At 35.8% G+C, this 26,624-nt stretch overlaps 1 protein-coding gene and 1 pseudogene across 1 annotated transcript in view; both read left to right on the forward strand.

Moving 5' to 3' along the window:
* Positions 1–26,624, forward strand: part of CCDC152 (coiled-coil domain containing 152) — a 63,521-nt gene that overhangs the window by 35,206 nt on the left and 1,691 nt on the right. The window contains exons 5-8 of the mRNA XM_077117084.1: positions 4,186–4,250; positions 8,357–8,459; positions 18,480–18,607; positions 25,990–26,076. Coding sequence (XP_076973199.1) covers positions 4,186–4,250; positions 8,357–8,459; positions 18,480–18,607; positions 25,990–26,076 — 383 coding nt within the window. The remainder of the gene's footprint in view (positions 1–4,185; positions 4,251–8,356; positions 8,460–18,479; positions 18,608–25,989; positions 26,077–26,624) is intronic.
* On the forward strand, positions 14,194–16,147 carry LOC143646209 (Na(+)/H(+) exchange regulatory cofactor NHE-RF3 pseudogene; annotated as a pseudogene).

Consider the following 26,624-nt stretch of genomic DNA (forward strand, 5'->3'; position numbering starts at 1 on the left):
TGTCGTTCTCTTTTATAGGATTCCACTAAACTAATCAAGACCCACCCAAATGGGTGGAGACACGCTTCTCCCTAATCCAGCTTAACAACCACTCTTGATTAAATCACATCTCCAGGGAGATGATCTAATTACAGTTTCAAACATACAGTACTGAATAGGGATTAGAAGAAATGGCTGCCCTTACAAAATGGGATTGGGGTTAAAACATGGCTTTTCTAGGGTACATACATCATTTCAAACCAGCACAAAGGTATTTGCCCATTTTTTAATAGGGCTGTCTTCTTGTTATTGAGTTGTAGAGGTTCTTTATATATTCTGGATCTTAAATCCTTATCATATATATGATTTTGAAATATTTTCTCCAATTCTGTAGGCCGACTTCTCACTTTCTTGATAATTGCATTAGAGGCACAATAGTTTCTCATTTTGATGAAGTCCAGCTTATCTATTTTTTCTATTGTTGGTATTGCTTTTCATGTCATATCTAAGTATCTGCTACCTAATACAAGATCCTGAAGATTTTCACCTTCTAAGAGTTCTGTTTTCTTTTAAGAGTTCCATTGTTTCAGCTCTTACGTTTTGGATTTTGATCCGTTTTGAGTTAATTTTTGTATATGGTGTGAGGTAGGGGTCGTAATATCATTTTTTTCATGCGAACATCCAATTTTACCAACACCGTTTTTGAAAGTACTGTTCCTTTGTCATTGAATCCATTGATTGGGTTGGGCTCCCTGTCAAAAATCACTTGGCATAGACGTGTGGGTTGCCTGCAGTTTTAAGGATGTTTCTGCTGGATATGAAAGTCTAGTTAAGCATTTTATTTTCTTTCAGAATTTTAAAGATTTCTTTCCATTTTCTTCTGACATTCATTGTTTCTGATGAGAAGTTAATGATAATTATTAATATTATTTTTCCATATGCCACATATCTCTCCTTTTCCTTACTGCTTTTAAGATTTTTTCCTTTATCATTGTTTTTCACAAATATGATCATGATGTGTGTGTGCATGCATCTGTGTGTGTGTGTATTCTGTCTGGGAATTTTTTAGCTTCTTAAATTGGAAAGTTTATTATTTTCATCAACGTATATGTTTTGGCTATTCCTTCTTGAAATCTTTTTCTGTTCTTCCCCCACCCCCATACCACTTTCTGGAACTCCAATTGCACATAATTGTATTCATATTGGTTCTTAGTTACGTTGCTATTTCTCTATTGAGATTCATTAATAATTTCTTCATGTTAATATTTTCATTTAAATTCTTGGTCATATTTATAACAGCTTAAGACCTTATCTGTTAATTCCATCATTTCTTTCATTTCTGGGGCTGATTCTATTAACTGTTCATTCTCTTAACCATAGATCACATTTTCCCATCCATAACATTTTGTAATTTTTTATTCTATGCTGGTTATTTTAGATTCAACATTACTGATTATCTGTATTTTGTTCTTAATAGAGTTATTTTTAAGTACTGAATTTACTTGTAGATCTGAAACTTTGTTTGAATGGAAAATTTTCAAAGATTGAAATGGTAATCAGTTGCCCATCAGCAAATCCTTTCTTTTGTTTTTTGTGTAATTCTATTCTATATATATCTGCAAGTGTTTCTCTATTCTTATTCAATAGACTTCTTAACACTTCATCTGTAAAAGGCATACATGATAAGAGGAATGTGGAATTGTTGTTATCAAGGTCTAGTGTCTTATTCAGCCCTGTCACTGATTTCAAGCCCCAACTTCTCCCTTGGATTGGTTTCCAATTACAGGTCTGGGTCCACACTCTTAGTCTAATTTTAGTCCTGAGCACTTTCCATGGCTGGATCAGCTACTGATCCTGGCTCTTTTTCAGATCCTCAGCACCTATTATATCAGGATTGGCTCTTTGATGATATATTCTTTCTTCTATTTAAAACATCTAGAGAATAACAACCAGAGTAAGTACAGGAAACTGATATGATTAAGGTAAAGAACTATTTCCTCTGTCTCATCTCTTGTTGGAAAGAGTTTGGTTATGTACAAAGAGATTTTTATTATGATAGGTTTGAGGCAATAGAATACATTAAAATATAAAACCATATTTCACTTAATTTCATCTGATTTTTTCTTATTCAAGTTTTATATAAAAAGACTTAAGTGAGTATAGCCAAAGTCCAAAAAAGTTGCTATGAGGTAAATTTTCCTCCATTTCTAATATAAATGAATATCACCTAATCTTCTCTTTTGGCTGTAGTTTTATTTCCCTTACCCATTGACCTCCTGCAGTACTAACTATACTAATCCTCAAATATGGATCAATCCAATCATACTCCTTTTTTACTAGTGTTCTATAGCTATTGAGATCTGCTTGTGGAAAATCTCACAATGCAGGTTGGTTTAATTACTAATTTATGAGCTCATTTCAGTTATACCCTTAATTCTTCCTGTCTATTCAAAATTTTCACTCTTCAAGCCTTTTCTCTTCAACTTACTTTATTTTATATTTCATGGGTAACATGGTAGCTGTCAGACATAATCCACCTCATTTCTTTTCATCTGCCAATTCTCCCTCTGCCCTCCTCCGAATATTTACATATCTGGACATATCTTTATCTCCTTCTTCCTTAAATAAGAAAAAAGAAAATCCTTTGTATCCAAAGTTGATCCCTCCACTTTAGTTTAACTCTCATTTTTGTACATCTTTCTCTTCTTCAATTATCTCTTCTTTTCTCCGTCTTCCATTTCCCTCTTTCTGTTGGCTTTTTCCTTCTCAGCACTTAAACAGTTTAGCTCTTTTCCATATTTTAAACAGACAAAGCTTCCCTGACTTCAGATATGTTTCCTTCAATTGCTCCCACTCTTTTCTCACACAGCCAAGCTTCAAGGGAGTAGTCTACACTCATTATCTCCATTTCCATACTTTCACTTACTCTTCAATTTACAACAATCAGGCATTCCATTAGATTTCACATTCAAAGCCCTTTCACTTTATCTCTTTGTGGCAGTTACTGCCATTGATCATAACCCCCTTAAACTCTCTTTGCTTAGTACCACTCTCCCCTGCTTCCCTGACTATTCTTTTCGAGTCTCCCTTATAGGGTATTCTTCCTCTGGCCATCTCTTAATGTTTTTCAGCCTGCCAAAACTGTCTCACAGTACCTCAAATGTAGTATCACAAAATTTGAACTCATCATTTTACTTCTAAAATATTCCTTCTTAATTCAGGTACCTAAACCAGAAGCCTGAAAGTCAAAAGTTCCCCTGTCTCTTTTGCCTCTTCTGTCTAACCTATACTAAGTAATTAGTATAGGTTATTCCATCATCTAAATAATTCCTGGTAATTCCATCATCTAAATAGTTCTCTTTTCCCTTTTTCTCCTACTGCCATTGACGGTAGCTATTATTATCTTTTATTTTATCTACCTGAAATCTATGCCTCTAGTGTCACAACCCACCCATTCATCCTCCAAACTGTTGCCGATAATTTTTTATATTTTGTTTGCTGTATGGTGGGGATCACATTTCATTCTTTTTCCATGTGATTATCCCATTATTGCAGCACCACTTGTTGAATTTTCAGATAATATTTTTTTAACATGTAACTTTGTTTCATTTTACTCTTCAAAATTCTTTGATAGCTCCCTATAACCTATAAAATAAAATCCAAAAATACATATATATTATATGTCCACCTGGGTGACATGAATCCCACCTATTTAGCTCCTCTTTTTTTCACTATGAATTCCAACAATAATAGTACTTGATTTGCTGTTTTCCCAACATGCTATACTCAGTTAAGCCCATGCTGTTGCGTGCAATTTTCTGTGCCTGGAATGCCATCTCCCAATATGGGGTTGGCCTTATTTAAATTGCAGCTCAAGTGCTTCCTTTAATATGAATTCTTTCTGCCTTCAAGCTGACTTAGGCTTTCTTTCCACAGGTTGTCATAATATTTCAGACCCGCTACCATTACAGAACAATTATAGCATATTGTAACTAGTTATATATCATAGCATATTGTAACTACTTACATCTATCCCACCATTAGGCTGAAAGTTCTTTGAATAGCAATAGCTTTCTTTCCGTTTCTGCATTGAACATCTAGCACAGTGCCTGATGTGTGTTTTATTGAATGCATATATGAGTGCAAACATATTCCTACATTAATTGATAAGTACTATATTAGGATACTCTGATGATTTTCACACAGATGAAAATGAACAACTAAGAAGAAATGCTGATCTTATGAAAGAGAAGTTAAAATCTCATGAGCAGGTAAGTATATGTTTCTTTATATCCAATTAAGTCCTTTTGGAACATTTGTCTTCTCAATTGGCGGGTGGAGGTGTTTTTAGTAATAAATGCAGCCAAAATTTGCAGATATAGATGCCAAAATCCTTAATAAATAAAAGCTTTTTTAAAGAAATGAAAGTTTTGAGGTTCCCAGTCTTTGTACAGAGTATGACATGCTAATTTATCACTTGCTATACTTTTGCTTTCTAACAAAAATATAGATACAGTTACTTTTTTGGTAATAGAGCTCACACTCCAGTGTATTTCTGTTAGCACTTTTGAACTTTTTCTATTTTTAAGTAAATAAATCTGTACTCATTATGATTCATGTACTGTTTTTGCAATTTTGTTGCAACATCAAAATAAATGAGACATTTTCTGTGTAGCAAAAATGAATTCTCTCCCAAGAGTCACCACACCCCTGACACTATTTCATTCATCATATAAGAACAGTATAGTAATAGTAATTGTAGAATATATTGCACTCTGCCTAGAACTGCTCAATAAATGTCAGTTCCCATCCTTCAGTTCTTTGAGAGGTTTATTAGCTAACTTTTTAAATCATATTCCAAGACCCAATATGTCAAACTCTGACAGACCTAAGATTTCCAAATCTCTACAGTTGGATGTGTGTCAGGCTTAGAAAATTAATTTGAGAGATAATCTCTAAATTCAGTCTGGTTCCTTATTTTGAAGAACTTCTGAGACATAAGCCAGTTCAGGAACCCTGTCCAGGACTTTTGGGTAATACTTAGCATTCTCGCTGTACTCCTGGAAGATTTAGCTTTCCATCACCAATTTTGAAGTGGTTTAAATATTTCTGGAATGTATTGCATCCTTTTCACCTTTAATTTATTCTTTTCCTATCACTTCTGTATCTTGTGTCCAGAATTTACAGAAACTAAACATGGTGCAATCAGGGTATAATTGAGGCAGGGGAGGAAGAGAAGATTTTGCCTCTTTTCTCCTCAAAACTTCAAGCCCTAGAATATTGTTTTGTCTGGGATACTATCAGAATTTTCAAACTGGTAAAATAAAAGAGAAACCACCACTACCCAGGAGCTTGAACTTTTTTTTTCAATGAAAGCAGATTTATTATTTTTGCTGATAAGTAACACATTTTGTCAAAAATAAAAAACAGAAAAATAAAAGGAATAAAGTCAAAAGTCACCTGAAATTTCACCACCCTGAGATAACCACCAATTAATATGTTGGTTCTTACCATTCCTTCATACATCTCACATGTAATTATGCATGCATACAGTTTTACAATTTTTGGTTGTATATATGTTATCTTCTACTGCGTAACCAATGATGACAACTGGTTGTGTATATCCTCCATCACTTTCTTCAGGTTCATATAACCATACTAAAAATGAATAGACCAACACACATACACAATACACTTACTGCTTAATTTAAAAACAGTTACGCTATCTACTTTTCTTTGCTTCTTACTTAGATAAAACAACAATAAAATCCCTTCAGGTTTACTGGTACAGATGTAATTTCTTTTAATGTCTGCCTTATATTCCATGGTCAACAATTTATTCAATTATTTCTCTCTGGAAAGGCATTCTCTCTGTTACTAACTTTCTGCCACTACTGTAAAAATGCTGCTGTAAACATCTTTGTATGTTTGTATAATTCTCCTTATACTGGTATTTTAAAATTATTTGGAATAGATTCACAGGAGTGGAATTACTGGGACAGTGGTTATATATAGTTTTAATTTGTGTAGCTATTGCCAGATTGCTGTAAATAGGCACATCGCCATAAGCCCCCTTCCCTATCCTACCAGCAGTAGGCATGAGCACATAAATGTTTGCTAATATAAATTATGAGAAAACTCTATCTTTTTTATTTATTTTTTTGATATATATTATATATTCACATACCATGTAATCATCCAAAATGTACAATCAGTGGTTCACAATATCATCATGTAGTTGTGTATTTATCATCATCATTGCCTTATTTTTTTCTTTTTTTGTGAAAAATAACATATAGAAAAAAATTTTTTCAAAGCACATCACGACAATTATTGTAGAACAGATTTCAGAGTTTGGTATGGGTTACAATTCCACAATTTTAAGTTTTTACTTCTAGCTGCTCTAAGATAATGGAGACTAAAAGAAATATCAAGATAATGATTCAACAATTATCCTCATTTGTTAAACCCTACCTTCTCTGTATAACTCCACCACCACCTTTGATCTTTCTCCCACTCTTTAGGGATATTTGGGCCATGCTCATTCTAACTTTTTCATGTTGGAAGGGGCTGTCAATAATATGAGATATTACTGTTCTTTCTCAAGTTCCTCCAGGTGAGCAGTTAAGTCTTTGATTTTTGTTCGTTCCTCTTTTTTAGTATGGGCATTTATGGCAATAAATTTCCCTCTGAGCAAAGCCTTTGCCACACCCTGTAAGTTCTGATATGTTGTATTCTCATTTTCCTTCGTCTTCAGGTAGGTACCAATTTTTCTAGCAATTTCTTCTTTGACCCACTGGTTGTTTAAGAATGGGTTATTTAATCTCCATATATTTGTGAAAGTTCTCATTCTTTGGTGGTTATTGATTTCCAGCTTCATTCTATTGTCATCAGAAATAGTGCTTTGAATAATTTCAGTGTTTTTAAATTTATAAAGACCTGTTTTGTGCCCCTGCATATGATCTATCCTGAAGAATGTTCCATGAGCATTAGAGAAGAATGTGTATCCTGGTGTTTGGGGGTGTAGCGAACTATATATGTCTGTTAGGTCTAATTCGTTCATCAATTGTTTAAGCTTTCTTTTTCTTTATTGATCCTCTGTCTGGTTGTTCTAGCTATAGAAGAGAATGATACATTGACGTCTCCTACTATTTTTGTTGAAACTTCTTTTGCTCCCTTCCATTTTGCCAATGTTTGTTTCACGTACATTGGAGCTGCTTGATTGGGAGCATAAACCTTTATTATTATTATTTCTTCTTGTAAAATTGTCCCTTTTATTAATATATAGTGTCCTTGATGTACATGTATGATGTACATGTGTGCAGAGCTCAGGGGGTGGGGCAAGTTTGCATAACTGTATGGACTGGGGGCTGTTGTGGCCCATGCATAGAGGTTAGCACCAGCAGCCTGGAAGGGCAGATGACCATCTACCAAGAACAGGAAGGGGCAGCTGGGTCTTGAGTGGTTAGGCTTAGGTGCATGGGTCTCAGAAGGGGTGGGGTGAGACTGTGCGCTTGCATGGGATGGGTGAGTTAGGCTGGGGCAAGTGTGCACACATGCATGGGCCAAGGGTGTGGGATGGGGAGGTCGGGAGTCGGGTGGGAGTTTGAGGCAAGGATGCTTGGAGCATCGTGGGGTGTGTGATGGGGTTCAGGTATGTGGTGTGTGGGGGGAGTTGTGGGTTGTGGGGCAGGGGTGGCTCGCCTGAGCGTAGCTGGATGAAGGAATGCATCTTGGCTTAATTCCTTGTCCCAGTCTCCCTGTCTGTGCACTTCTGAGGGCTCCAGGCTTCAGTCTGGGAAAAGGTGCATTAGGCTGTTTGCACTAGCTGGACAGACTCTGGTCCTCTGTGTCTTAATTCTTGAGTTTTTGCAACCAGGGCCTACTTATGTGCTGTAGATGACCCTCCCAGGTCACTTACACCCTGAAATCATTGTCCCAGTCACCTTCCCATCATTTCTCTAGCTGTTTCTTGGATTCATCCTACCTTAGGTTAAGTTTGCTGGCTATGGGACCATATCTTCTGCTGGTTTGAGAGCATACTTTTTATTTTTCTGGATATATTTCAATGCCAAAGCAGCATTTTTTCACATAAAATAACCAAATATTATGAGCCTCTATGATATGCTAAATACTTGTGATGAGTACACAGGATACAAAGAGTACTCTATAAGATGTCTATAGAGTCTCCATCCTCTTCAGAAATTGGTCCTTTTTATAACTGATTATTCAAACAGTGAACAGTATGTTTCTCTTATAGGTTTATGATTATATATCAAAAATTAATATAAAGTTTGTGAATTTCACTGTTCTAATTAATCAAGAAGTTGTATACATACATTTAAATTGAAAACCAAGTATTTATTTGAATCTTTAGGAATATAAGAATAATGTTGCCAAATTTGAAAGTGAAATGAAAATCAAAGAGGAGGGACATAATATAGAAATCAAGAAACTTTATCAGGAAATGCAGAAGAAAGGTAAGTTTTTTTATTTTTAATTTTCTGAATTCTAATATAATAAAACAATTGTGTACATAAATTTTCAGGACTAGCTAGTATGCTTGCATGGACATTGCCTTGACCCATTTTAATTTATATTTCACCTCAGCTTTTGAGGGCTTTGTGTCGGCACAGCCCCAACACTAAAAAACACATTAGGAGTCAAATGAGTTTTATTAGGACTTACAAACAGGAGATTTTTTTGATGGCAGCCATCCAGAAAATGGAAACCAGCCCACCACAGAGGCAGGGGTTGCAAGGGGAAGCTTATAAGGGTTTAGGACAAGGACAAGGGTATGAAAACAGTTTCAGCAGGGTCTCATGATACAGAGGATTGGAGATTTAGGGGATCAGGGGAGAAGAGTTTTAATGCTTTACAAGATGAGTGGTTTTTGATACCATCTGTACATTCTTTCATCCTTGAGGAAGTCTGTTGATCTTGAACATCAGTCCCAGTCATGTAGGCAGGTATATGCAGAATACTCTCAATATAGGGGAGACTCCAGGCCCTGGTCTCCACATTTGGGTATTGTGCTTTCCGTATATTTATGTGATATAAATTACAAAAATTTCTTAATTGGATTCATGGTATTTGCATTTAACATTATTTAATGTGAAACAATTAGTATCCCTATAAAATTGATATATAATATACAATTTAAAATTTTGGTATTTATATGCTTAGAATATTGAATATAGTTTCACTAATGAAGTTTTCTTACCTCAGTAAAGAAGTTTTTGCGAGCCTATGTTGAGGATTAATTGAGTTCGTAATTGAAACCTTTCTTAAGAAGCCCATCTTTATGTACACCACATGCAACAATTAACTTGAAATGGATGGTAGGTCTAAATGTAAAACCTGCATCTTTAAAACTGCTAGAAGAAAGCATAGGAGACCATCTTTGTGGCCTTGAGTTAGGCCAACTTCTTGGAAAAAAACAAACAGCACAATCACTAAATGAAAAAGTTATAAATTGGACTTCATCAAAATTAAAAATTTCTGTTCTTTAACACTTTAAGAAAATGAAGAGGCAAACCATAGACTTTGAGAAAATATTTTTCAGGGTCTCAGGTTTTCCCAACCAGGGCCTTGAATTTAGCATAACAGGCTTTGACTGAGCATTTCAATATCTCTGGAGTACTTGCTACTCTGACCATTAGAATGTCTGTCTGTGGCTCAGCTGTATCTGATCTTCCACTGCAGAAGGTAAGGGCCTGTTTGTAAGCTACCTGAGAGTTTGGGTTTTTACACTTATTACTTTTAACTTTTTAACTGCATGTTAACAGTCCTCAGTTTCTAATTATCTCTCAGTAGGATATTAATTTAACTGTAACCAGCCAACTTCAATGTTTTTTGTGGGCATTGTTCCCCCTCCCCCCACCCCATATTTCAAATGCAAGGCATTCCCTCTCCACCAGTACATTTTCCCAGGTTAATCCTGGTGAAAAATTTAGCAATCAGACCTTGTGTGTCAGGAACTAGCTATGCTCCATATACCACCCACATGGTTTCCTCATTGCCCACTGAATAATAAGTAATCCAATCTCACAACCCCATTTTATCATTCATTATGCTAGCTTAGGTCCCCCAAGAAGGAGACCCCAAGATGGAATTAAACATTCAGAAGATTTATTTGGTAAATTACTTTTGAGGGAAAATGAGGAAGGAGCCAGGAGGAGGCTGAGTAGCTGTGTCCACAGTACAGGTCTAATCCCTGTGGAGAAGAAAGAAAGGAAAGAAGTTTGGGCAGAAAATCCCAGGCTGCAGTGCTATTCTAAGAAAGTTTAGACAAAGTTGATGGGGAGTCCTTGAGCCAAAGCCACCTGTAAGGAATCTCTACATCTCCTAAAAATTGGCTGACTTTAGTATCCCCACCTCATCCAGTTAGTGACTGGTTGCAGACTATGGAAGTGGCGTCAATTCAAATATAGTGATGGATTTCAGAGCACAACAGCAAGGGCCAGTGGTCAGTTAGGCCACCTGCAGTCAGAGATCTTAGAGGCTTATTTAATGGCCACCACATAACACCACTTGGCTCAGCGATCCCACTACTAGGTATTTATCCAAGAGAAATTAAAATATACATCCACACAAAGACCTATATGTGCATGTTTATAGCAGCTTTATTCATAATGGACCTGAACTGGAATCAAGCAAATGTCCATCTGTCCATTAACTGGTGAAGGAATAAACAAATCATGCTACATCCATATAATGAGTGTTACTCCACAGTAAAATGGAGCATACAGCACATGACAATATCAACAGCATTATGCTAATGAAAGATACCAGACACAAGAGGCTACATGCCATATGGTTCCATCTGTACAGCATTCCAGAAAAGGCGAAGCAATAATGACAGGAATTACATCAGTGATTACCAGAGTATAGTGAAAGAGATTCATGGCAGTGCAGCACAGGAGTTCTTTTTGAGGTGATGGAGAATTTCTACATCTTGGTTATAATAATAATTAGATGAGTATATATTTTTTATCAAAACTTATAAAACTGTATACCTCAAAAGAATGGGTTTTGCTGCATATAAGTTATGTCTCAGTAAACCTGAATTTAAAAATAAACCTAAGCAAGGTCAGTTATAAAAATAAAAAGGGAAATAAAGAATAGACAGAATAGTGATCTGTAATGGCATCAGATGTGAACTTTACAATAACTGTAATATAATAAAAAAATTAAATGGTCTGATGGGGAATTCCAATGGAGAACTGAAAACTGTAATAAAGAATAAATGGAAATTTGAGTGCTAAAAAGCACAATAACAAAATAAAATGTCAGTGCATTGGTTCAACAACAGATTGGAAACAACTAAAGATGGAATTGGTGAGCTAGAAGATAGATTAGAAGAAAATATCCAGACTGAATCAGGGAAAGGCAAGAGCATGACATATACAGAAAAGAGTATATGAGACATAGGAACTAGTACAGAAGTCCGTAGAAGTCTGTGACCTCTGCATCTAGTATTGATCTGAAGTTGTATACATCTGCAGGACAGTCAGGAAGAAAAACTGTTGCGAAGTGGGAAAAAATGAGGACAAATTGAAACTTGTATCAGTCTTGCACCACCTTTATCTTCATGACATCGTAACCTACAGGAAAAGCAGGTACCCTTTGCCTGTAGCTGCATAGATCACTGGCCTATGACTCAGAGAAACTAAACAAGAAAGTTTGGTGGGAACTAAAGCAGGTGTGGATCCAAATGCTTCTCCATACCAATAAGGTGACCCAGTGATCAATGATAACGTGTGTGAACTACAGCATTGCCTGGTACATTACAACAACCATAAGAAAACAATAGTTGCTAATTTGATAAGCCAGAAAATCATCAACAACATGTGTGAGCTATAGCATTGCCTAGCATTGTACCCTGACCTCAGAAAAAAATAATTGTTGCTCTCCTTTCACCTCCCAAATTTTGTGCAGACTTCTCTCATGGCCAACTCTCATCCATAATCATAGAGGGAAGGGAATTCTGAGAAACAGTTCTAGTTTTGCCAAGTTGACAGGCAGGGGAATAAATGTAATTAAATTTTTGTAAGATCTTTATAAATGCCTGTAAAGCAGTAAAAGTATTAATTTTATTAGATTCTAATAAATCAAGCAAGCATATTGTAATTACTAGAGTAACCACTATAGGAAGAGAAGAGTAAAGGAGTATATATGTATCACCACCCTGATGATTCTCAAGTAACAAAAGAGATTAAAGAAAATAAAAATAGTTACTTGGCTCAAATGAAACCAAGAAAAGAGAGAAAAGAACACAGGATGAAAAAATAAGCAGATGATAAGCTGACAAATTTTAAACTATATTAGTAACTGCATTAAACATAACTCGACTACATGTTCTAATTAAAAAACAAAGAATGTCAGATGATGTTCTAGATTGCAAGCTACCAGAATATGATATACCAGGAAAAGAACAGCTTTTAAGAAGGAAATTTATTACATTGCTAGTTTACATTTCTAAGGCTGTGAAAATGTCCAAATTAAGGCATCCAGGGAAAGATACTAAGGCATCTTAGTTCAAGAAGGCTGGTAATGTTCAGGGTTTCTCTCTCAACTGGAAAGGTACATGGTGACGTCTGCAAAGTTTCTCTCCAGGTTCCTCCAATGGCTTCCCCTGGGCTCTCCGTTCTGTTGGTGTTGTCAGTTCTTGTAACTGTGAAGCTTTTTCCAAAATGGTTCCCTCTTAAAGATCTCCAGTAAGCAACTCCACCTTGAATGAGTGGAGAAACATCTCCATGGAAATCATCTAATCAAAAGTTACCACCTGCAATTGGGTGGGTCACATCTCCATGGAAACAATCAAAATGATTCCACTCACCAATACTAAATGAGGATTAAAGGACATGGCTTTTCTGGGTTACATAATAGCTTTAAAACAGCACAGATGGCATAAAAACAAAATCTGATAATATGCTGCTTCCAAGAGGCACACCTAAAATATAAAGATACAGAAGGGAGTAAAATATGGAAAAGTATATACCATACAAACAGTAACCAAGACAATAAAATAATGAATAAAGTATACTTTTAAGGCATGAAACAATACTAGATATAAAGGTTGTCATTTCATAATGATAAAATGTTCAGTTCACCAAGAGGATACAACAAATATTCTGAATTTAGGTGCATGAAATAGCAGGACTTTAAATATATGAAGTAAAAATTGGCAGAAAAGGAGAAACAGGCACATCAAGAATCATAGTGAAAGATTTAAACATTTGTCTTTTAGTAACAGAACAAGCTCACACATACACACTATCAGTAATAATATAGACGATTTAAACAACAAAATTAACAAAATAGTACTAAGGTAACATATGAAACATTATACCCATTAAATGCAGAATACACATTATTTTCAAGTGCTATTGGAACATTTAAGAAAGTTGATCACATGTTGAACTATAAAGCAAATCTCAATCCATTTCAAAGGTCTGAAATCATATAAATTAGGTTATTTGATCACAATGCAATTTGATAAACATGGTTTAAAGAAACACTAGAAAATCATTGGAAATTATTTTTTAATAACCTGAGGATCAAAGTAGAAATCACAAAGGAAGTTAAAAAAATATTTTGAACTGAACTACGTAGAAAACATTACAATCAGCTAAAGCTGTGTTTAAGAAAGACATTTATAGCCTTACATGTAAATAATAGAAAAGCCAAAAATCAGTTCTCTAAATATTTAAATCAGGAAGAAAAAGAAAAGCAAACTTAACCCAAATAAAGTAGAAAGAACAAAATCAGATCAAATACTAATGAAATTGCAAACAAATGCATAATAAGCATGATCAGAGCTAAGCATATTTGAAAAGGCTAACAAAAATAGTAAAATCTGAATGTAGGGACTTGAGCAAATGTTCATAGCACCTTTATTCACAATAGCCAAAAGGTGAGAGCAACCCTAATGTTCATCAACAGATGAATGGATAAACAAAATGTAGTGTATGCATACAATGTATATACCCTTAAATAGAAATCAAATTTTAATGCCATTACATGGGTGCCTCTTGAAGACATCATGTTTAGTGAAATAAATCAGACACAAAGTTACAGATATTGTATGATTCCACTTATATAAAATAGAATATGCAAATTTATAAAAACAGAAAATACAATACAGGTTATTAGGGGTGGGAGGGTGGGTTGTGAAATGTAGAGTTAATGCATAATAGGTGTAAGTATTCTGCTTGGGGTGATGGGAAAGCTCTGTTAATGGATGCGGCGAGTGTAGTGCAACATTGTGAATGTGACTCATCCCACCGAATGGTATGTGGTTGAGATGGGAAAGTTTATGGTATATATGTTTACACAATAAAAAGGGAGAATAATTAAAGAGACAATATGAAATACAGGAGTTCCAAGACTACTGCTAACCAGCGGAGAGAGAATTCTCAAGTGAACGGAGAAGTTCCTCTCCCTTTCAGATCCAGAAAAGATCTCCACTTTCAAACTGCGAGAGTATAAGTTGTCTCAACAAGAATGGCAAAGTTATGGTTTCTTCCTGTGAATCAAGAAGGACACTGATGGCCACCTGGTCCGGGTGGTTGAGAAACGTAGTCCAACAGAGAGGGTTGGTGTCCAGGATGGAGACAGAGTTCTCAGGATCAATGGTATTTTTGTGGACAAGGAAGAGCATATGCAGGTTGTAGATCTGGTCAGAAAGAGTGGACATTCAGTGACTTTACTAGTTCTAGAGGGGAATTCCTACAAGAAAGTATTAAAAACTGGGTGAACTTGAAGGAATTGGGTCAAAAACAGAAGGTGCCAGGTTTCAATAAGGAACTGCCCCTGGTGATTAGCAGACTGCAGACTTGGACCCAGCCTTGGCTGTGCTACCTGGTCAAGGAGGGGAACAGCTATGGCTTCTTTCTGGAGACTGTCCATGGGGGAAAGGGAGTGTACATGACTGATTTAATACCTCTAGATATGGCTGTGAAAGCTGGTATCCTAGCTGATGATTACTTGATTGAAATGAATGGAGAGAATGTAGAAAATGCCAGCCATGAGGAAGTGGTTGAAAAGGTGAAGAAGTCAGGAAGCTATGTTATGTTCCTCCTGTTGGATAAGGAAATTGATAAGCACCACAGTGAGCAGAATATAAAATTCATGGGAGAAACTGCCTGTTGTAGAGATGAAGAAAGGAAATAGTAGCTGTGAGTTTTACCTGAGGGCAGGCCCAGAACAGAAAGGTCAAATCATTAAGGACATAGATTCCGGAAGCCCAGCAGAGGAGTCTGGCTTGAAGAGCAAGGGCCTGGTAGTTGCTGTCAATGGCAAGTCTGTGGAAGTCCTTGATACTGACAGTGTGGTGGAAATGATTAGGGAAGGTGGAGATCAGACTTCACTGTTGGTGGTAGACAGAGAAGAACAACATGTATAGATTGGCTCATTTTTCTCATTTCTCTACTATCAAGAACTGGCCAATGGTTCTATCAAGAAGGCTCCAGCTCCTACTCCTGCTTCTCTGTAGGTCTCAAGTCCAGATATAACAGAGAAAGTAGGAGTTCAGAAGCTTAAAACTCTGCAGGCTGATTAAAGGTGAAAATGGTTATGATTTTTTCTTAAATGCAATTTGGAATCTGCCAGGCTCATTTGTCAAAGAGGTGCAGAAGGGCAGCCCTGCACATCTGGCTGGGCTAGAAGATGAGGACGTCATTATGAAAGTGAGTGGGGTAAATGTGCTGAATGAACCATATAAGAAGGTGGTAGAGAGAAAACAGAACAGTGGAAAGAATGTTATATTCTTGGTCTGTGGAATGAAGGTCTATAATTATCTCTAGGCTGAGATCCCAATTGTTTCTTCCAAGGATGATCCATTGGATGACTTCCTGGAATCCAAAGAAGGAGCATTAGCAGAGTTAGAGCATGACTGATGTACCACAAAAGAACACAGTACAGACTCTTCTTTTTCCAATTCTAAAGATACAAAGATGTGATGAGAATAAGTAATGGCTTTAGTTGATAGCTGTTTCTGGCTATTTGCTAGGAATACTTTCTCAAGAAGTGAGCTGTCATACATTTATTGTCTCTGCTAGAGAAGAAATTCCTCTCGAACCCAGTTCATCATGTGTGATTGTCTTCTGTTGTCATTTGTCTTAGGGGCAGCTGTAGCAGATGGCTTATTTATGGTCCACTTAGAAAAAGCTAAGACTGGAGCCACCTTCTTTTCATGTGATATCTTTCAAGCTTTAGTTTAACTACATTTTCTTTTATGGCTATAGCTCTTTTTGCTATAGGCTCCATGAACAACAAAGATGATTTATTTATCTATATATATGAGAGCTGATAATTAAAGTATCAGAGCAGATAACACTATTAAAATTAAGCTTTTGTAAGAATGTCATGGTTGCTGGAATGAATAACATTAAAAATGAAAAAAGAAAAAGAGAGAGACTCAATGTCAAAAACGATACATGATCCTAGACTGGGTCTACTAATGAAGGAGAAGAAGCCCCAAAGGACATTATTGGGATATATAAAAAACTGGAATATAAACGATAAGCTTTATGTCAGTGTACTTATGGTGATTGCATAAGTGAATATCCTTGCTCTTAGAAAATGTACATGGAAGTATTAAGTGATCAAGGAGCATGGTATATACAACCTATTCTCAAATGTTTAGAAAGTAGATAGATCAATAGATGGACAAAGAGATGGAGGGATGGAAGGGTAGATAGAAGAAGAAATAGAATGATATGGGAAACATAACAAAATGTTAAACGATGGTGGATCTGGACACTCAGGGGTGTTATGTTGTAGGTCCCTGTAAGAGTTTTGTATTATTTTTGCAATTATCCTGTAAGTTTAAAATTATTTCAAAACGAAGTTTTTGAAAAAAATTTTAATTGATTTATTGCTATCAAGACTGTTCAAGCAAAAAAGAGAAAGCACAAATAATCATTATCAGAAATGAGAAAGAGAAAAGGGAATTACCTCAGAATTTGAAAGGAGAATGACCTGCATCACGAATTGGATAGATGAACACCTTTATACCAATAAATTTGAAGCTTTCTGTAAAATACACATTTGGTGGGGGTGGGGTAGGGCATACAGACACAAGAAGAAATGAAATGGAAAGTCATAATTGTCCCACACCTGTTAAAGAAATTTAATGTGGAATAAAAAAGTTCTCCCTCAAAGAAAGACCCAGGTTCAAATGGCTTTCCTGGTGAAATTCTATCAAATAATTCTGGAAAAATTAATGCCGATCTCATACAAACTCTTGCAGAAGAGTAACAAAAAAGGGGGGGTGGGGAGGGACACTTTTCAGTGTATTTCATTAGCCCAGAATAGTGTTGATATCAAAACCTTTTAGGGGAATTATAATAAAGAAAAATCACATGCCTACCTTTTGATACAGTATCCAAAGATGGGTCCATTTCAGTGCTTTAATTCTTATTTTATCACAACTTCCCAGCATTCATATCTTCAATGATGCTGCCTCCAGGCACATAATGCATGCAGAATGGGGCCAGGTCAAGTCAATTTCTGTAAGGTTTTTCATAGCTAAATATGTTCTTCTGGACTTTACCTCATCCCAGAGACCTGAAATTAAGTCCTGAAGTGCAGGTAAAATTGCCTGGTAAGATTGGAATAAGGGCCTTCTGAGCAGAGAAAAAATAAAAGCCAGGACTTACACAGGGGAAGATGAGGAGTATGGAAGGAAAAAGAAGTCAATTTTCTATCTTTTCTTTCACTACACAGAAAAGTTCAGCAAGAGAAAGACCAAAAATTGTGGTCTTGAATTTTCAAGCTAAGGCAATGGGAAATGATTGAAGATTTTTGAAATGAGTGCTATAGTTAGAGGTGGCTTTATAAAGACTGACCTGACAACAGTGTATAGAAGGTAGAGACTAGTAAAGGAGAGCCTAGACACATAGTGTAAGTGAGGAAAAATTAGGCTGAAACTTACGAAATAATGATAGGAATGTTTGGTTGTGAATGGAGGTCCTTATCTGGAGATCTCATGAATCTCTTTTCCCCCTAAAATTAAAGATTTCCTTGGGGGTCCCATTCTGGATAACATGGTGTCAATAATAGGAAAGTTGAGAGGAAAGGGAGTGTGATGAAGCACAAAAACATGGAATGAGCATGAGGGCTAGTAATACAGAAAAGAGTATAGCTGGGGTTTGATATAGCAACAAAGTCATTCAGTAATTTGAGGCCCTCTGTACCTAGGAAACCAGGCTCTGTGTCCCTTTTCAGTCACTAAATCTCTTATTCTCTAGGCCATTTATTTTTAAGAATACAAATTAGTTTATTCATTCAAAAGCATTTGATGAATAACTTTTGTGTTTCAAGAATTTTTCAAGGTCTTGTCAAATTTATCTAAAACTTACCCTGCACACAGTTTCTAAAATACTTTTCCTAATAAAATTTAATTTTGTAGATTTTTAAAATATTAAAGAAATGTAAGCTTATAAGGTTTTTGAAGTGCTAAAATGAATGAATTTTATTTTCATTTTATTCAGTTGAATTACATGAGGAAAAGCACAAAGAGCTAATAGAGAAAAAGGAGATGGAAATTGCAGAATTAAATGTAAAATTAAGAACTCAAGAAAAGGAAAAGCAAAGTGAAATAATCAAACTACAGATAGAGGTTGGTGTTTAAGGATCTGATAAACTTGAAAATGCATCCCTGTAATGTAGACTGTACTTTGATTATGTTTCATTACAGTGAGATTAATTTCAGTGAGAAGATTTCACACAGGCTTATTTCCCATCAAATGCAATGCTAAAACACTGTATAACTGTTAACTACACTGCCTTTCAACATTTGGCCTGAAGGTGGGACTCTACAGTCAATTAAAAGGACAAGATTCCCAGAGAGGGTATTGTTTTCTGTAAACCAGATAATTAAGGGATTATCTGCACTTTACAGCCAAGTTTTCACAGGCCTACTAGAACTACCATGGCAGCAGTGGAGAAAGTGTTTGTAATGCTTAATATTGCTCTCTCTTGAGCAGAAACTGTAGACCCTTGGTGAACCAACTAGAATTTCTCCTTGCTTATTTGGGATAAAAAGAGACAAATTTCTCCCTAATAAGTTTGTGAAAATATGCGTTTCAAAAAGGCAGGCAAACAGGATTCCTAAAAAAAAAAAATTAAAGGGACTCTAAATAAGAGCATTTCATTTTGAGGTACTTCTACCTTGAGCTAACTTATTTACAAAAAAAAGTCATAATCCATTGGTCTCATCTAGACTTTAAAAAGGAAAAATCTTTATATACAAGGAGTTTCATACCTCATTTGGGGTTTTACCAGAAGATCTGCCATAACAATATAGCATAAAATTCACAGTGTTAATAAATATGTATATTAACTATATAAATTAGAGTTTATCAATAAACCAAATAATGAAAGAAATTCAGCAGTAATAAGTAAAATGTTTATAGAAAATTACGTATGATTCTCTGTTCTGGCCCAGACTGAATATATGCAGAGCATGGACTGGGGCTGCTGTGAAACCGAAAACCACACCAGGCACAGAAGCAGACATAGGTTTATTGGGACTTAGGAACGGGAGAAGTTCTCTAGTGGTAGTCATCTGGATATTTAGTGCTCCTCAAGGAATGGAGGAGTACAAGGAGTAACACATGATTTTCTAGCAAAGACATTCAGTATAGTGGGAGAACATCGGGTCTCTAGTATGATCATTAAAGGAGTCTAAACCTTGATGTTTGCCAAGATTAGTGTTTAAGACTAAGATATAATCAATGCTGTTTTTACATCCAAGGTTACAATCTTCTCCCTCTAGGAAGACTGCTTACTTTCTTGACTTTTGTCCTTGGCTTAAGCAACTTTGTTATGTGGACAGTTTAGGAGGGGAGCACCCTGTGGCAGTCATTCTGTTTTTTGAGAGATTGTATACTCATTGCCACCAAATAGACATTTCTTTGATCCTGAAAGGTATAAGAAAGAATTATCTACAATGTGGGAGGGGGAGAATTTCCACAGAAAAAAAAAGTTGTTCCTCCTATTCTTGTGCTAGTAATTCTATTTGAGCACTTAATGAGTGCTGAAGGCTTTGCTGAGCACTTTATATATGTCACTTGATCTTCATAATTTGCCCATGAGATAAATACTAGTGTTCCCATTTTATAATTGAGTACTTAATATTTAGAGGCATTAAAAAACCTTCCTGAAGCCTTATTGCTGATAAGTGAGAACTGAGATTCTTCTGATTCCAAAACCCATGCATATCTTTCTGTGAGCATGATGATGCTGTATAGGAAAATTCTGTCTAACATTAAGGGCAGATGAAGTTACGGCTATAGGAAATAGGACCTAGAATGAAAACACCCCTTTCTCAACCAGGGCAGGCCAGCCTGGAAATTGGGCATGGGCTAGCAGAAAATAGCCAGCTTGGAAGGCAGGAGATGTGGTCAAAGTTGTTTAAATACTTGCCACATCTGTTCAGGCGCTGGGTTGAACCAGAGAAATCAAATGAAAGTCATCAATGGAGTCACCTGAAGAAGCTGAGATAGGCAGGGTAAAGGAACTGGAGAGTTAGGGGGTGGCAATGATATCTTTATAGACCACTATTCAATGTAGAATTCCTATGATATCAAGTCTTAAACATGAAGAGATATGGCAGCCAAGAAAGAGCAGGTTCTGAAGCCAAGGCCACAGGCTGTAACAAGCAGCATGGTATGAACAAGAGATCCTCTCTAAGGCATCAGGTCAAGTAAAGCAGAAAGCAGTTGGTTTGGTGCCTAGATCTGGAAATCTGGAGCCTAGATCTATGCCTGGAGAGAAAAATTAGGCCATAAAGAGAACGGAAAAGAGCCAGCACTTTTTAGAAAAGTATCTGTTGGGTGTGAGGTATTATGTTGGGCTTATATTTATTTTAAGTTGAATTTTTTTTTTAAACAGGCAAAGGCATAAGTGAAGTCAGTATAAAACATACATCAGGATATACAGAAGCTCTGTTTAATAGAAACATAACCAAGTCAAATATGTAATTTATATTTGAGTAGCCACATTTTTTAAGTAAGAAGAAGCAAGTGAAATAATTTTAATAGTATATTTTATTTAACCAACTTTATTTTGAACATTAATTTGACAATGTAATCAGTATTTTAAATGAAGCATACAAATGCAATGGAATATTACTCAGCCTATGTTTTAATTTTCTAGGCTGCTCAAAGTAGATACCAAGAAATGGGTTGACTTTAAACACTGGGAATTTATTAGCTTACAGTTTCACACCATGAGAATGTCCCAATCAAGGCATCATCAAGGTGATGTTTTATTCCTGAAGGCTGATTACTGGAAATCTTTGGTTCTTCTGCCACATGGCAAGGTATATGGTGGCATCTGTTGGTCTCTTCTTTCTCTTCCAGGTTTCATTGCTTCCAGCTTCTTGCTTCCATGACTTTCTCTCTCTTTGTCTGAATTTCATTGTCTTATAAAAGCCTCCAGTAAGAGGACTAAGACCTAACCAGTGCCATGTCTTAACTGAAGTAACCTCATCAAAAGGTCTACTTAACAGTAGGTTTATACCCACAGGAATAGATTAGTTTTAAGAATATAATTTTCTGGGATACCTATAATTCCAAACCACCACCACCTCTAAAATCAACATTTCCAGTGTTCATTAGCCATATGTGGCTACTGGTTACACCAGTCACTAAGTCTAAAGAGGTGACCATAAAATGAAGGAATAAGAATAAAGACTAAATAGCAAAACCAGGAAGTACTGTGGCACGTAATTATGGAAAGGACACCTCTGTGAGGGAAGGGAGGAGTGTTTGTTCTTAAAAGCAAATGCACAAAGTGCACCACACCACAGCACACTCATGGTCCAGATAAAGATTGTATGCCTTCAGTTCTTGTCCTGGATTTTAGCATCTGGTTTAGGTACTCTTCCTATCAAACAGAGATGGGCCAACACAAATGGTGCCATGCTTCAGAGTGGGGATGAGTCTACTAATTGAGTGGCTGTTGATTTCAACTAAGCCAAAGGGCTTTGACCTCTGAAAATCCTCTAATCTATGTGATTAGAAAGTGATCTGTTTGGCTATAAGTCATGGGAGAAAGAGGAAAGTGCCACTTTCCTTCAGTTCCAAAACAAGTCTTCTATAACTGCAACAACATATGTGTCTATAAAATGATAAAATGAAGTAGGAAAAAATACCCAAATCAATAAGCCATGCCCTTAATTAGGAGGCTTACCCCTGTGATGCTTATTTAGGTAACGGAGAAGCTTAGACTACCCATAGGCATGCCTAAGAGTTACTTCTGGAGGACCTCTTTTGCTGCTCAGATGTGGCCTCAATCTCTCTAAGCCCAACTCTGCAAGTGAAATCATTGCCCTCCCCACTACATGGAGCATGACATCCAGGGGTGAAAGTCTCCCTAGCGACGTGGGAGATGACTCCCAGGAATGAATCCAAACCTGGCACCGTGGGATCAACAATTCCATCCTTACCAAATAGGGGGAAAGAGATGTTATTTTAAAAGTTTCAATGGCAGAGAGTATTCAGATAGAGTCGAGAGGCTACTCTGGAGGTTGCTCTTAAGCTTCAGTTAGACATTGCTAACCTATCATAACTTGCCAATCCCCAACCAAAACCATTCCAGCCAATCCTAAAGAACACCTAGGGCAATATGTAAGATTCCACAAAGATTCCAGGTGCTAGAGTAACTTTCCAGAAACCTACAACCTCCAGATGGGTCCCTGGTCCAGATAAGTCCTGAAACCTAGCCCAGCCTCTCCAGAACATCAGATAGTTCCACCTCCTGACCCCATGTTAGTGACAGACCCTTCCAATATGAAAAATTTAGAATTGACATAGCCCAAACACCCCTAAAGAGAGGGATGGAAAGATCAAAGGTGATAGTGGAGTTATACAGAGAAGATAGGATTTAACAAATGAGTATGAATACTGAATCATTACATTGATACCTCTTTTAGTCTCTAGTATTTTAGAGCAGCTAGAAGTAAAAACCTAAAATTGTGAAAATGTAAACCAGGTCAAACTCTGAAATATGTTCTACAACTAATTGTGATGCGATGGTTTGAAATTTATGACTTTTTTGTGTACATATGTTATTTTTCACAAAAAAAAAAGGAAAAGAAATCTATTGTGTTGATAAAAAATATTTAAGCCCTGTAGCCTCCTATATCGTGGAGCAGCTAGAATGCAAAACATGAGAGGATCGTATGGTAGCCCATGACAAACTCTGGGATCTTTCCTGTAACAACTTGTTGAAGAGTGCTTTGAAAACTATTGCTTTTTTATTTCTTTGCTTTGTATATATGTTATACTGTACAATTAAAAAAGCTTAAAAAAAAGAAGTAGGAAAAATAAATGGGTCTAAGTAAAAGAATGGATAGCACTATCTATTGATATACTACAAATGAAAGACTCTACCTTGCTTTAGTAAAATGTCAGATTTTTCTGTTAAAATATTTTGTTACATGGATCATTGTGACAAAAACTCATTCTCTGTAGAAATCTATCTTCATGCTTGGTAACTTTCAAATCTATTTCATCAAGAAGACTATTATTTCATCAGTTTCTTGGTAAATAACAGCAAATGGCATCCTATAAGTACATACACTGAAGACTAATTCTTACATCCAATTTTCCTAGGTAAATATTCACAATTGGCCAGAAAAAATTCATTAAGAGTAACATTTTACACTTAATCCTTAACTATGTGAAGCAAGGCAGATATTTCATTTTAAAACCTTAGAAAGAAATCACAAGCAATAGTATATATGTAAAGACCTATTATTAATAATAGCTATGACTGAATGAACTAATGATGTAGTAGTGTTTAAAACCTTCCCTCTTATCTAACACCTTTACAGATAATTCTGTCATTGCCAGCTCAATTTTACTCCTTTTCTCTCTTCCAAAAGAGGATTATTCTTTGTTGGGGAGAGGCTAGGTCAGTCTACACAATAAAGATATTAAGAAAATATAGAAAGCAGCAGGAAAGAAGAACTTTGTTGGAGCTAGGTGTTAGCAGAGGTTTTGCAAGATATTGTGGTGGGGGATCTTTTCATAAGCAGCCAAAAACTGTCATAGACATGATATGAGAAGAAAAGTGTTTACAATCTACCATTTTTGAGAAATGCTAGTAATTGTCTTGAGTTGGTTTGAAAATCCTGGTATTTCCTGATAGGTTTATTTTTTCCTCTCTCTTCCCTCCTTCCCCCCTCATTTTGCCTAAAACCATAGGAGTAAAAATAGTATGTAGATCTCAAAGCTAAGGTTTCATTCTTTTTTTCTCAAGCCTTTTCAGTAGGTTGTTTTACCAGATGTCAGAATCTCAGATATTTTAACAAAATACCTTTCCCCCTCTTTTTGCCTGAAACTGAACCATTGGAGTTAAAATAGTACATACATCTCAAAAGCTAAGGTTTCATTTTTTTTTCTAAAACCTTTTCAGTAGGTTGTTTTACCAGATGTCAGAACCTCACATATTTTAACAAAATAATTGTCCTTTAATTTTTTTTCTAGATTCTACCATCTCCATTTCCATCATTTTTCAAATTGTTTCCCTTCCACTCCCACTTTACTTTGTTGTGAGAATTCACAGGTCTTAGTTAAGATAACTAACTTTTCATTTTCCTGAAGCTTTGGTTCCCCTGAGCTGCTTGGTAGGGTACCATATTGAAGACTGTGTAATCATTGAGCAGAAAGACCAATGTTGATTTTAGAGGCTCTTTGCTGCTGCTGCTACCTTCTGGCCAAGTGTATCCACTGACCAGAGAGAAGCTTCAGTGGCCAAATGAGAGACAATAGACCATGTTGTCTATTTACCATCACTTCTAATTAACTGGTTGAGAATTTGAATTTTGTTCGCGACCTGTGCCCTGACCCTAGTCTAACCCAAATTTGTTATTTTATTGGTTTACATAACTTTTCCCTCTTCTGTTATTTATCCTAATTATAACTATCCATTTCTCTCTCAAGTCAACATAGAATCACATAAATAATTTATTCTTGGGCGGGCCACAGTGGCTCAGCAGGCAGAATTTTCACCTGCCATGCTGGAAACCTGGCTTCAATTCCTGGAGCCTGCCCATGCAAAAAGAAAAAGAATGTATTCTTAGTCCTCAGGGAGGGTACACTGTTGTTAATCTGAAGGAAAGAATTATAATGGAAGGTTTTGCCAAATATTGGTCTTATGAGAATGGCTTAAGGTTATTTTTGTTTATTTATTTTATATGCTGTATGGTAGGGGTCAAATTTCATTCTTTTTCCATGTGACTATTCCATTGTTATGGCACCATTTGTTGATTTTTGTTGTTGTTGTTGTTGTTGATGTTGAGGGGGAAATGCACGGGCCAGGAATCAAACCCGGGTCTCCTGCATGGCAGGCGAGAATTTTCACACTGTCATATCCAGTTTTTCTCTCCCGTGACTATTGTTTACACTGCATTTTTTTTACAATAGTACACTCATAGTAATGTGAAAGTATTTTTAGCTATCTTTAATTTGAACTAAATTCTTAATCCTGGCTTCAAAATTGAATCTCCTAATTTCTTGAGAAAAAGGTGTTTCCCAGCCTTACTTCTGAATCTCTTAGTTGCACAGGCATTTGATATTTTTAAAAAGTTTCCCCAGGTAATTTAAATTAGATGTCAGAATCTCAAAAATATTTATAATAGTTAATGGAATCTGTGACATACAGAATTAGAGTGAAAAATAAACCTCTCTCTCTCTTCTTGCTCAGTATAGCACTTAGAAGTACTCAGAACCTTTGATACTATAATTTAGTCTAATAGTGTTTCAGTAAATTAATAGGTTAAATAATCAAATCAGAGTTAATCTAGTTTGGGTATACTTTGCACTTTCCTAAAAATTGTTTCTTAACAGTTTTCTATCATCTGTTATACAGAGAGTACATTTAAATTACAAGTTATATGTCAAAGGATATAATAGATTATACTTATATTTATGGAAGAAATCTAATTTTTTAACTAGAATGTTGTCAATATCTTTTTTTTAATTGATTCAGTTTGATGCCAAACTAGCGAGGGTTCAAATGAAACCAACAAAATCATATTCAGATTCTACTGTTTCACCACAAAGTATCTATAGAAGGGTATGTAGAATTTTTCTCCCATGACTATTGCTTAAGAAAACAAAATTTCTTAATGTGTTTCTCTAAAAATTACCTATTATTTACTAACAATATTTTTAATTGTTGTTTCTCAAAATATATCACATGATTAGAAAGATGGTAGATTTCAAATAATCTTAAAAGGTCACTTTCTATTTAAACTAGGTTATCTGAGTGGTAAATTAAATCATTAGACTCTTTGGACCCCCTAAGGAAACATGTAATATATTTTGAATTACAGCTGATTTATTATTCTGGAATAATTTTAGACACTTAATAGATTTCTGTTTGTTCAATTCCTCCTTTATTTTTATGCTTTATAACTTCAAAACTTATAGTGAAAAGGAACAAACCAAAAGAAATGGTGTTAATGTGTGTTTTTTGTTTCCTCATGCTGTTTTTACCCCATTCAGTCCCCCAAAACTGAAATTACAGATCTTTCAAATGAGATGTCTTTTTAAATAACTCCTCACCCCAGAACTGTATTTTTATTGTTGTTTTCTTTGTACCCAATCTTATGTAATAACAAA

The sequence above is a fragment of the Tamandua tetradactyla genome, chromosome 9 (assembly GCF_023851605.1).
Source record: "Tamandua tetradactyla isolate mTamTet1 chromosome 9, mTamTet1.pri, whole genome shotgun sequence".
Lineage (NCBI taxonomy): Eukaryota > Metazoa > Chordata > Mammalia > Pilosa > Myrmecophagidae > Tamandua > Tamandua tetradactyla.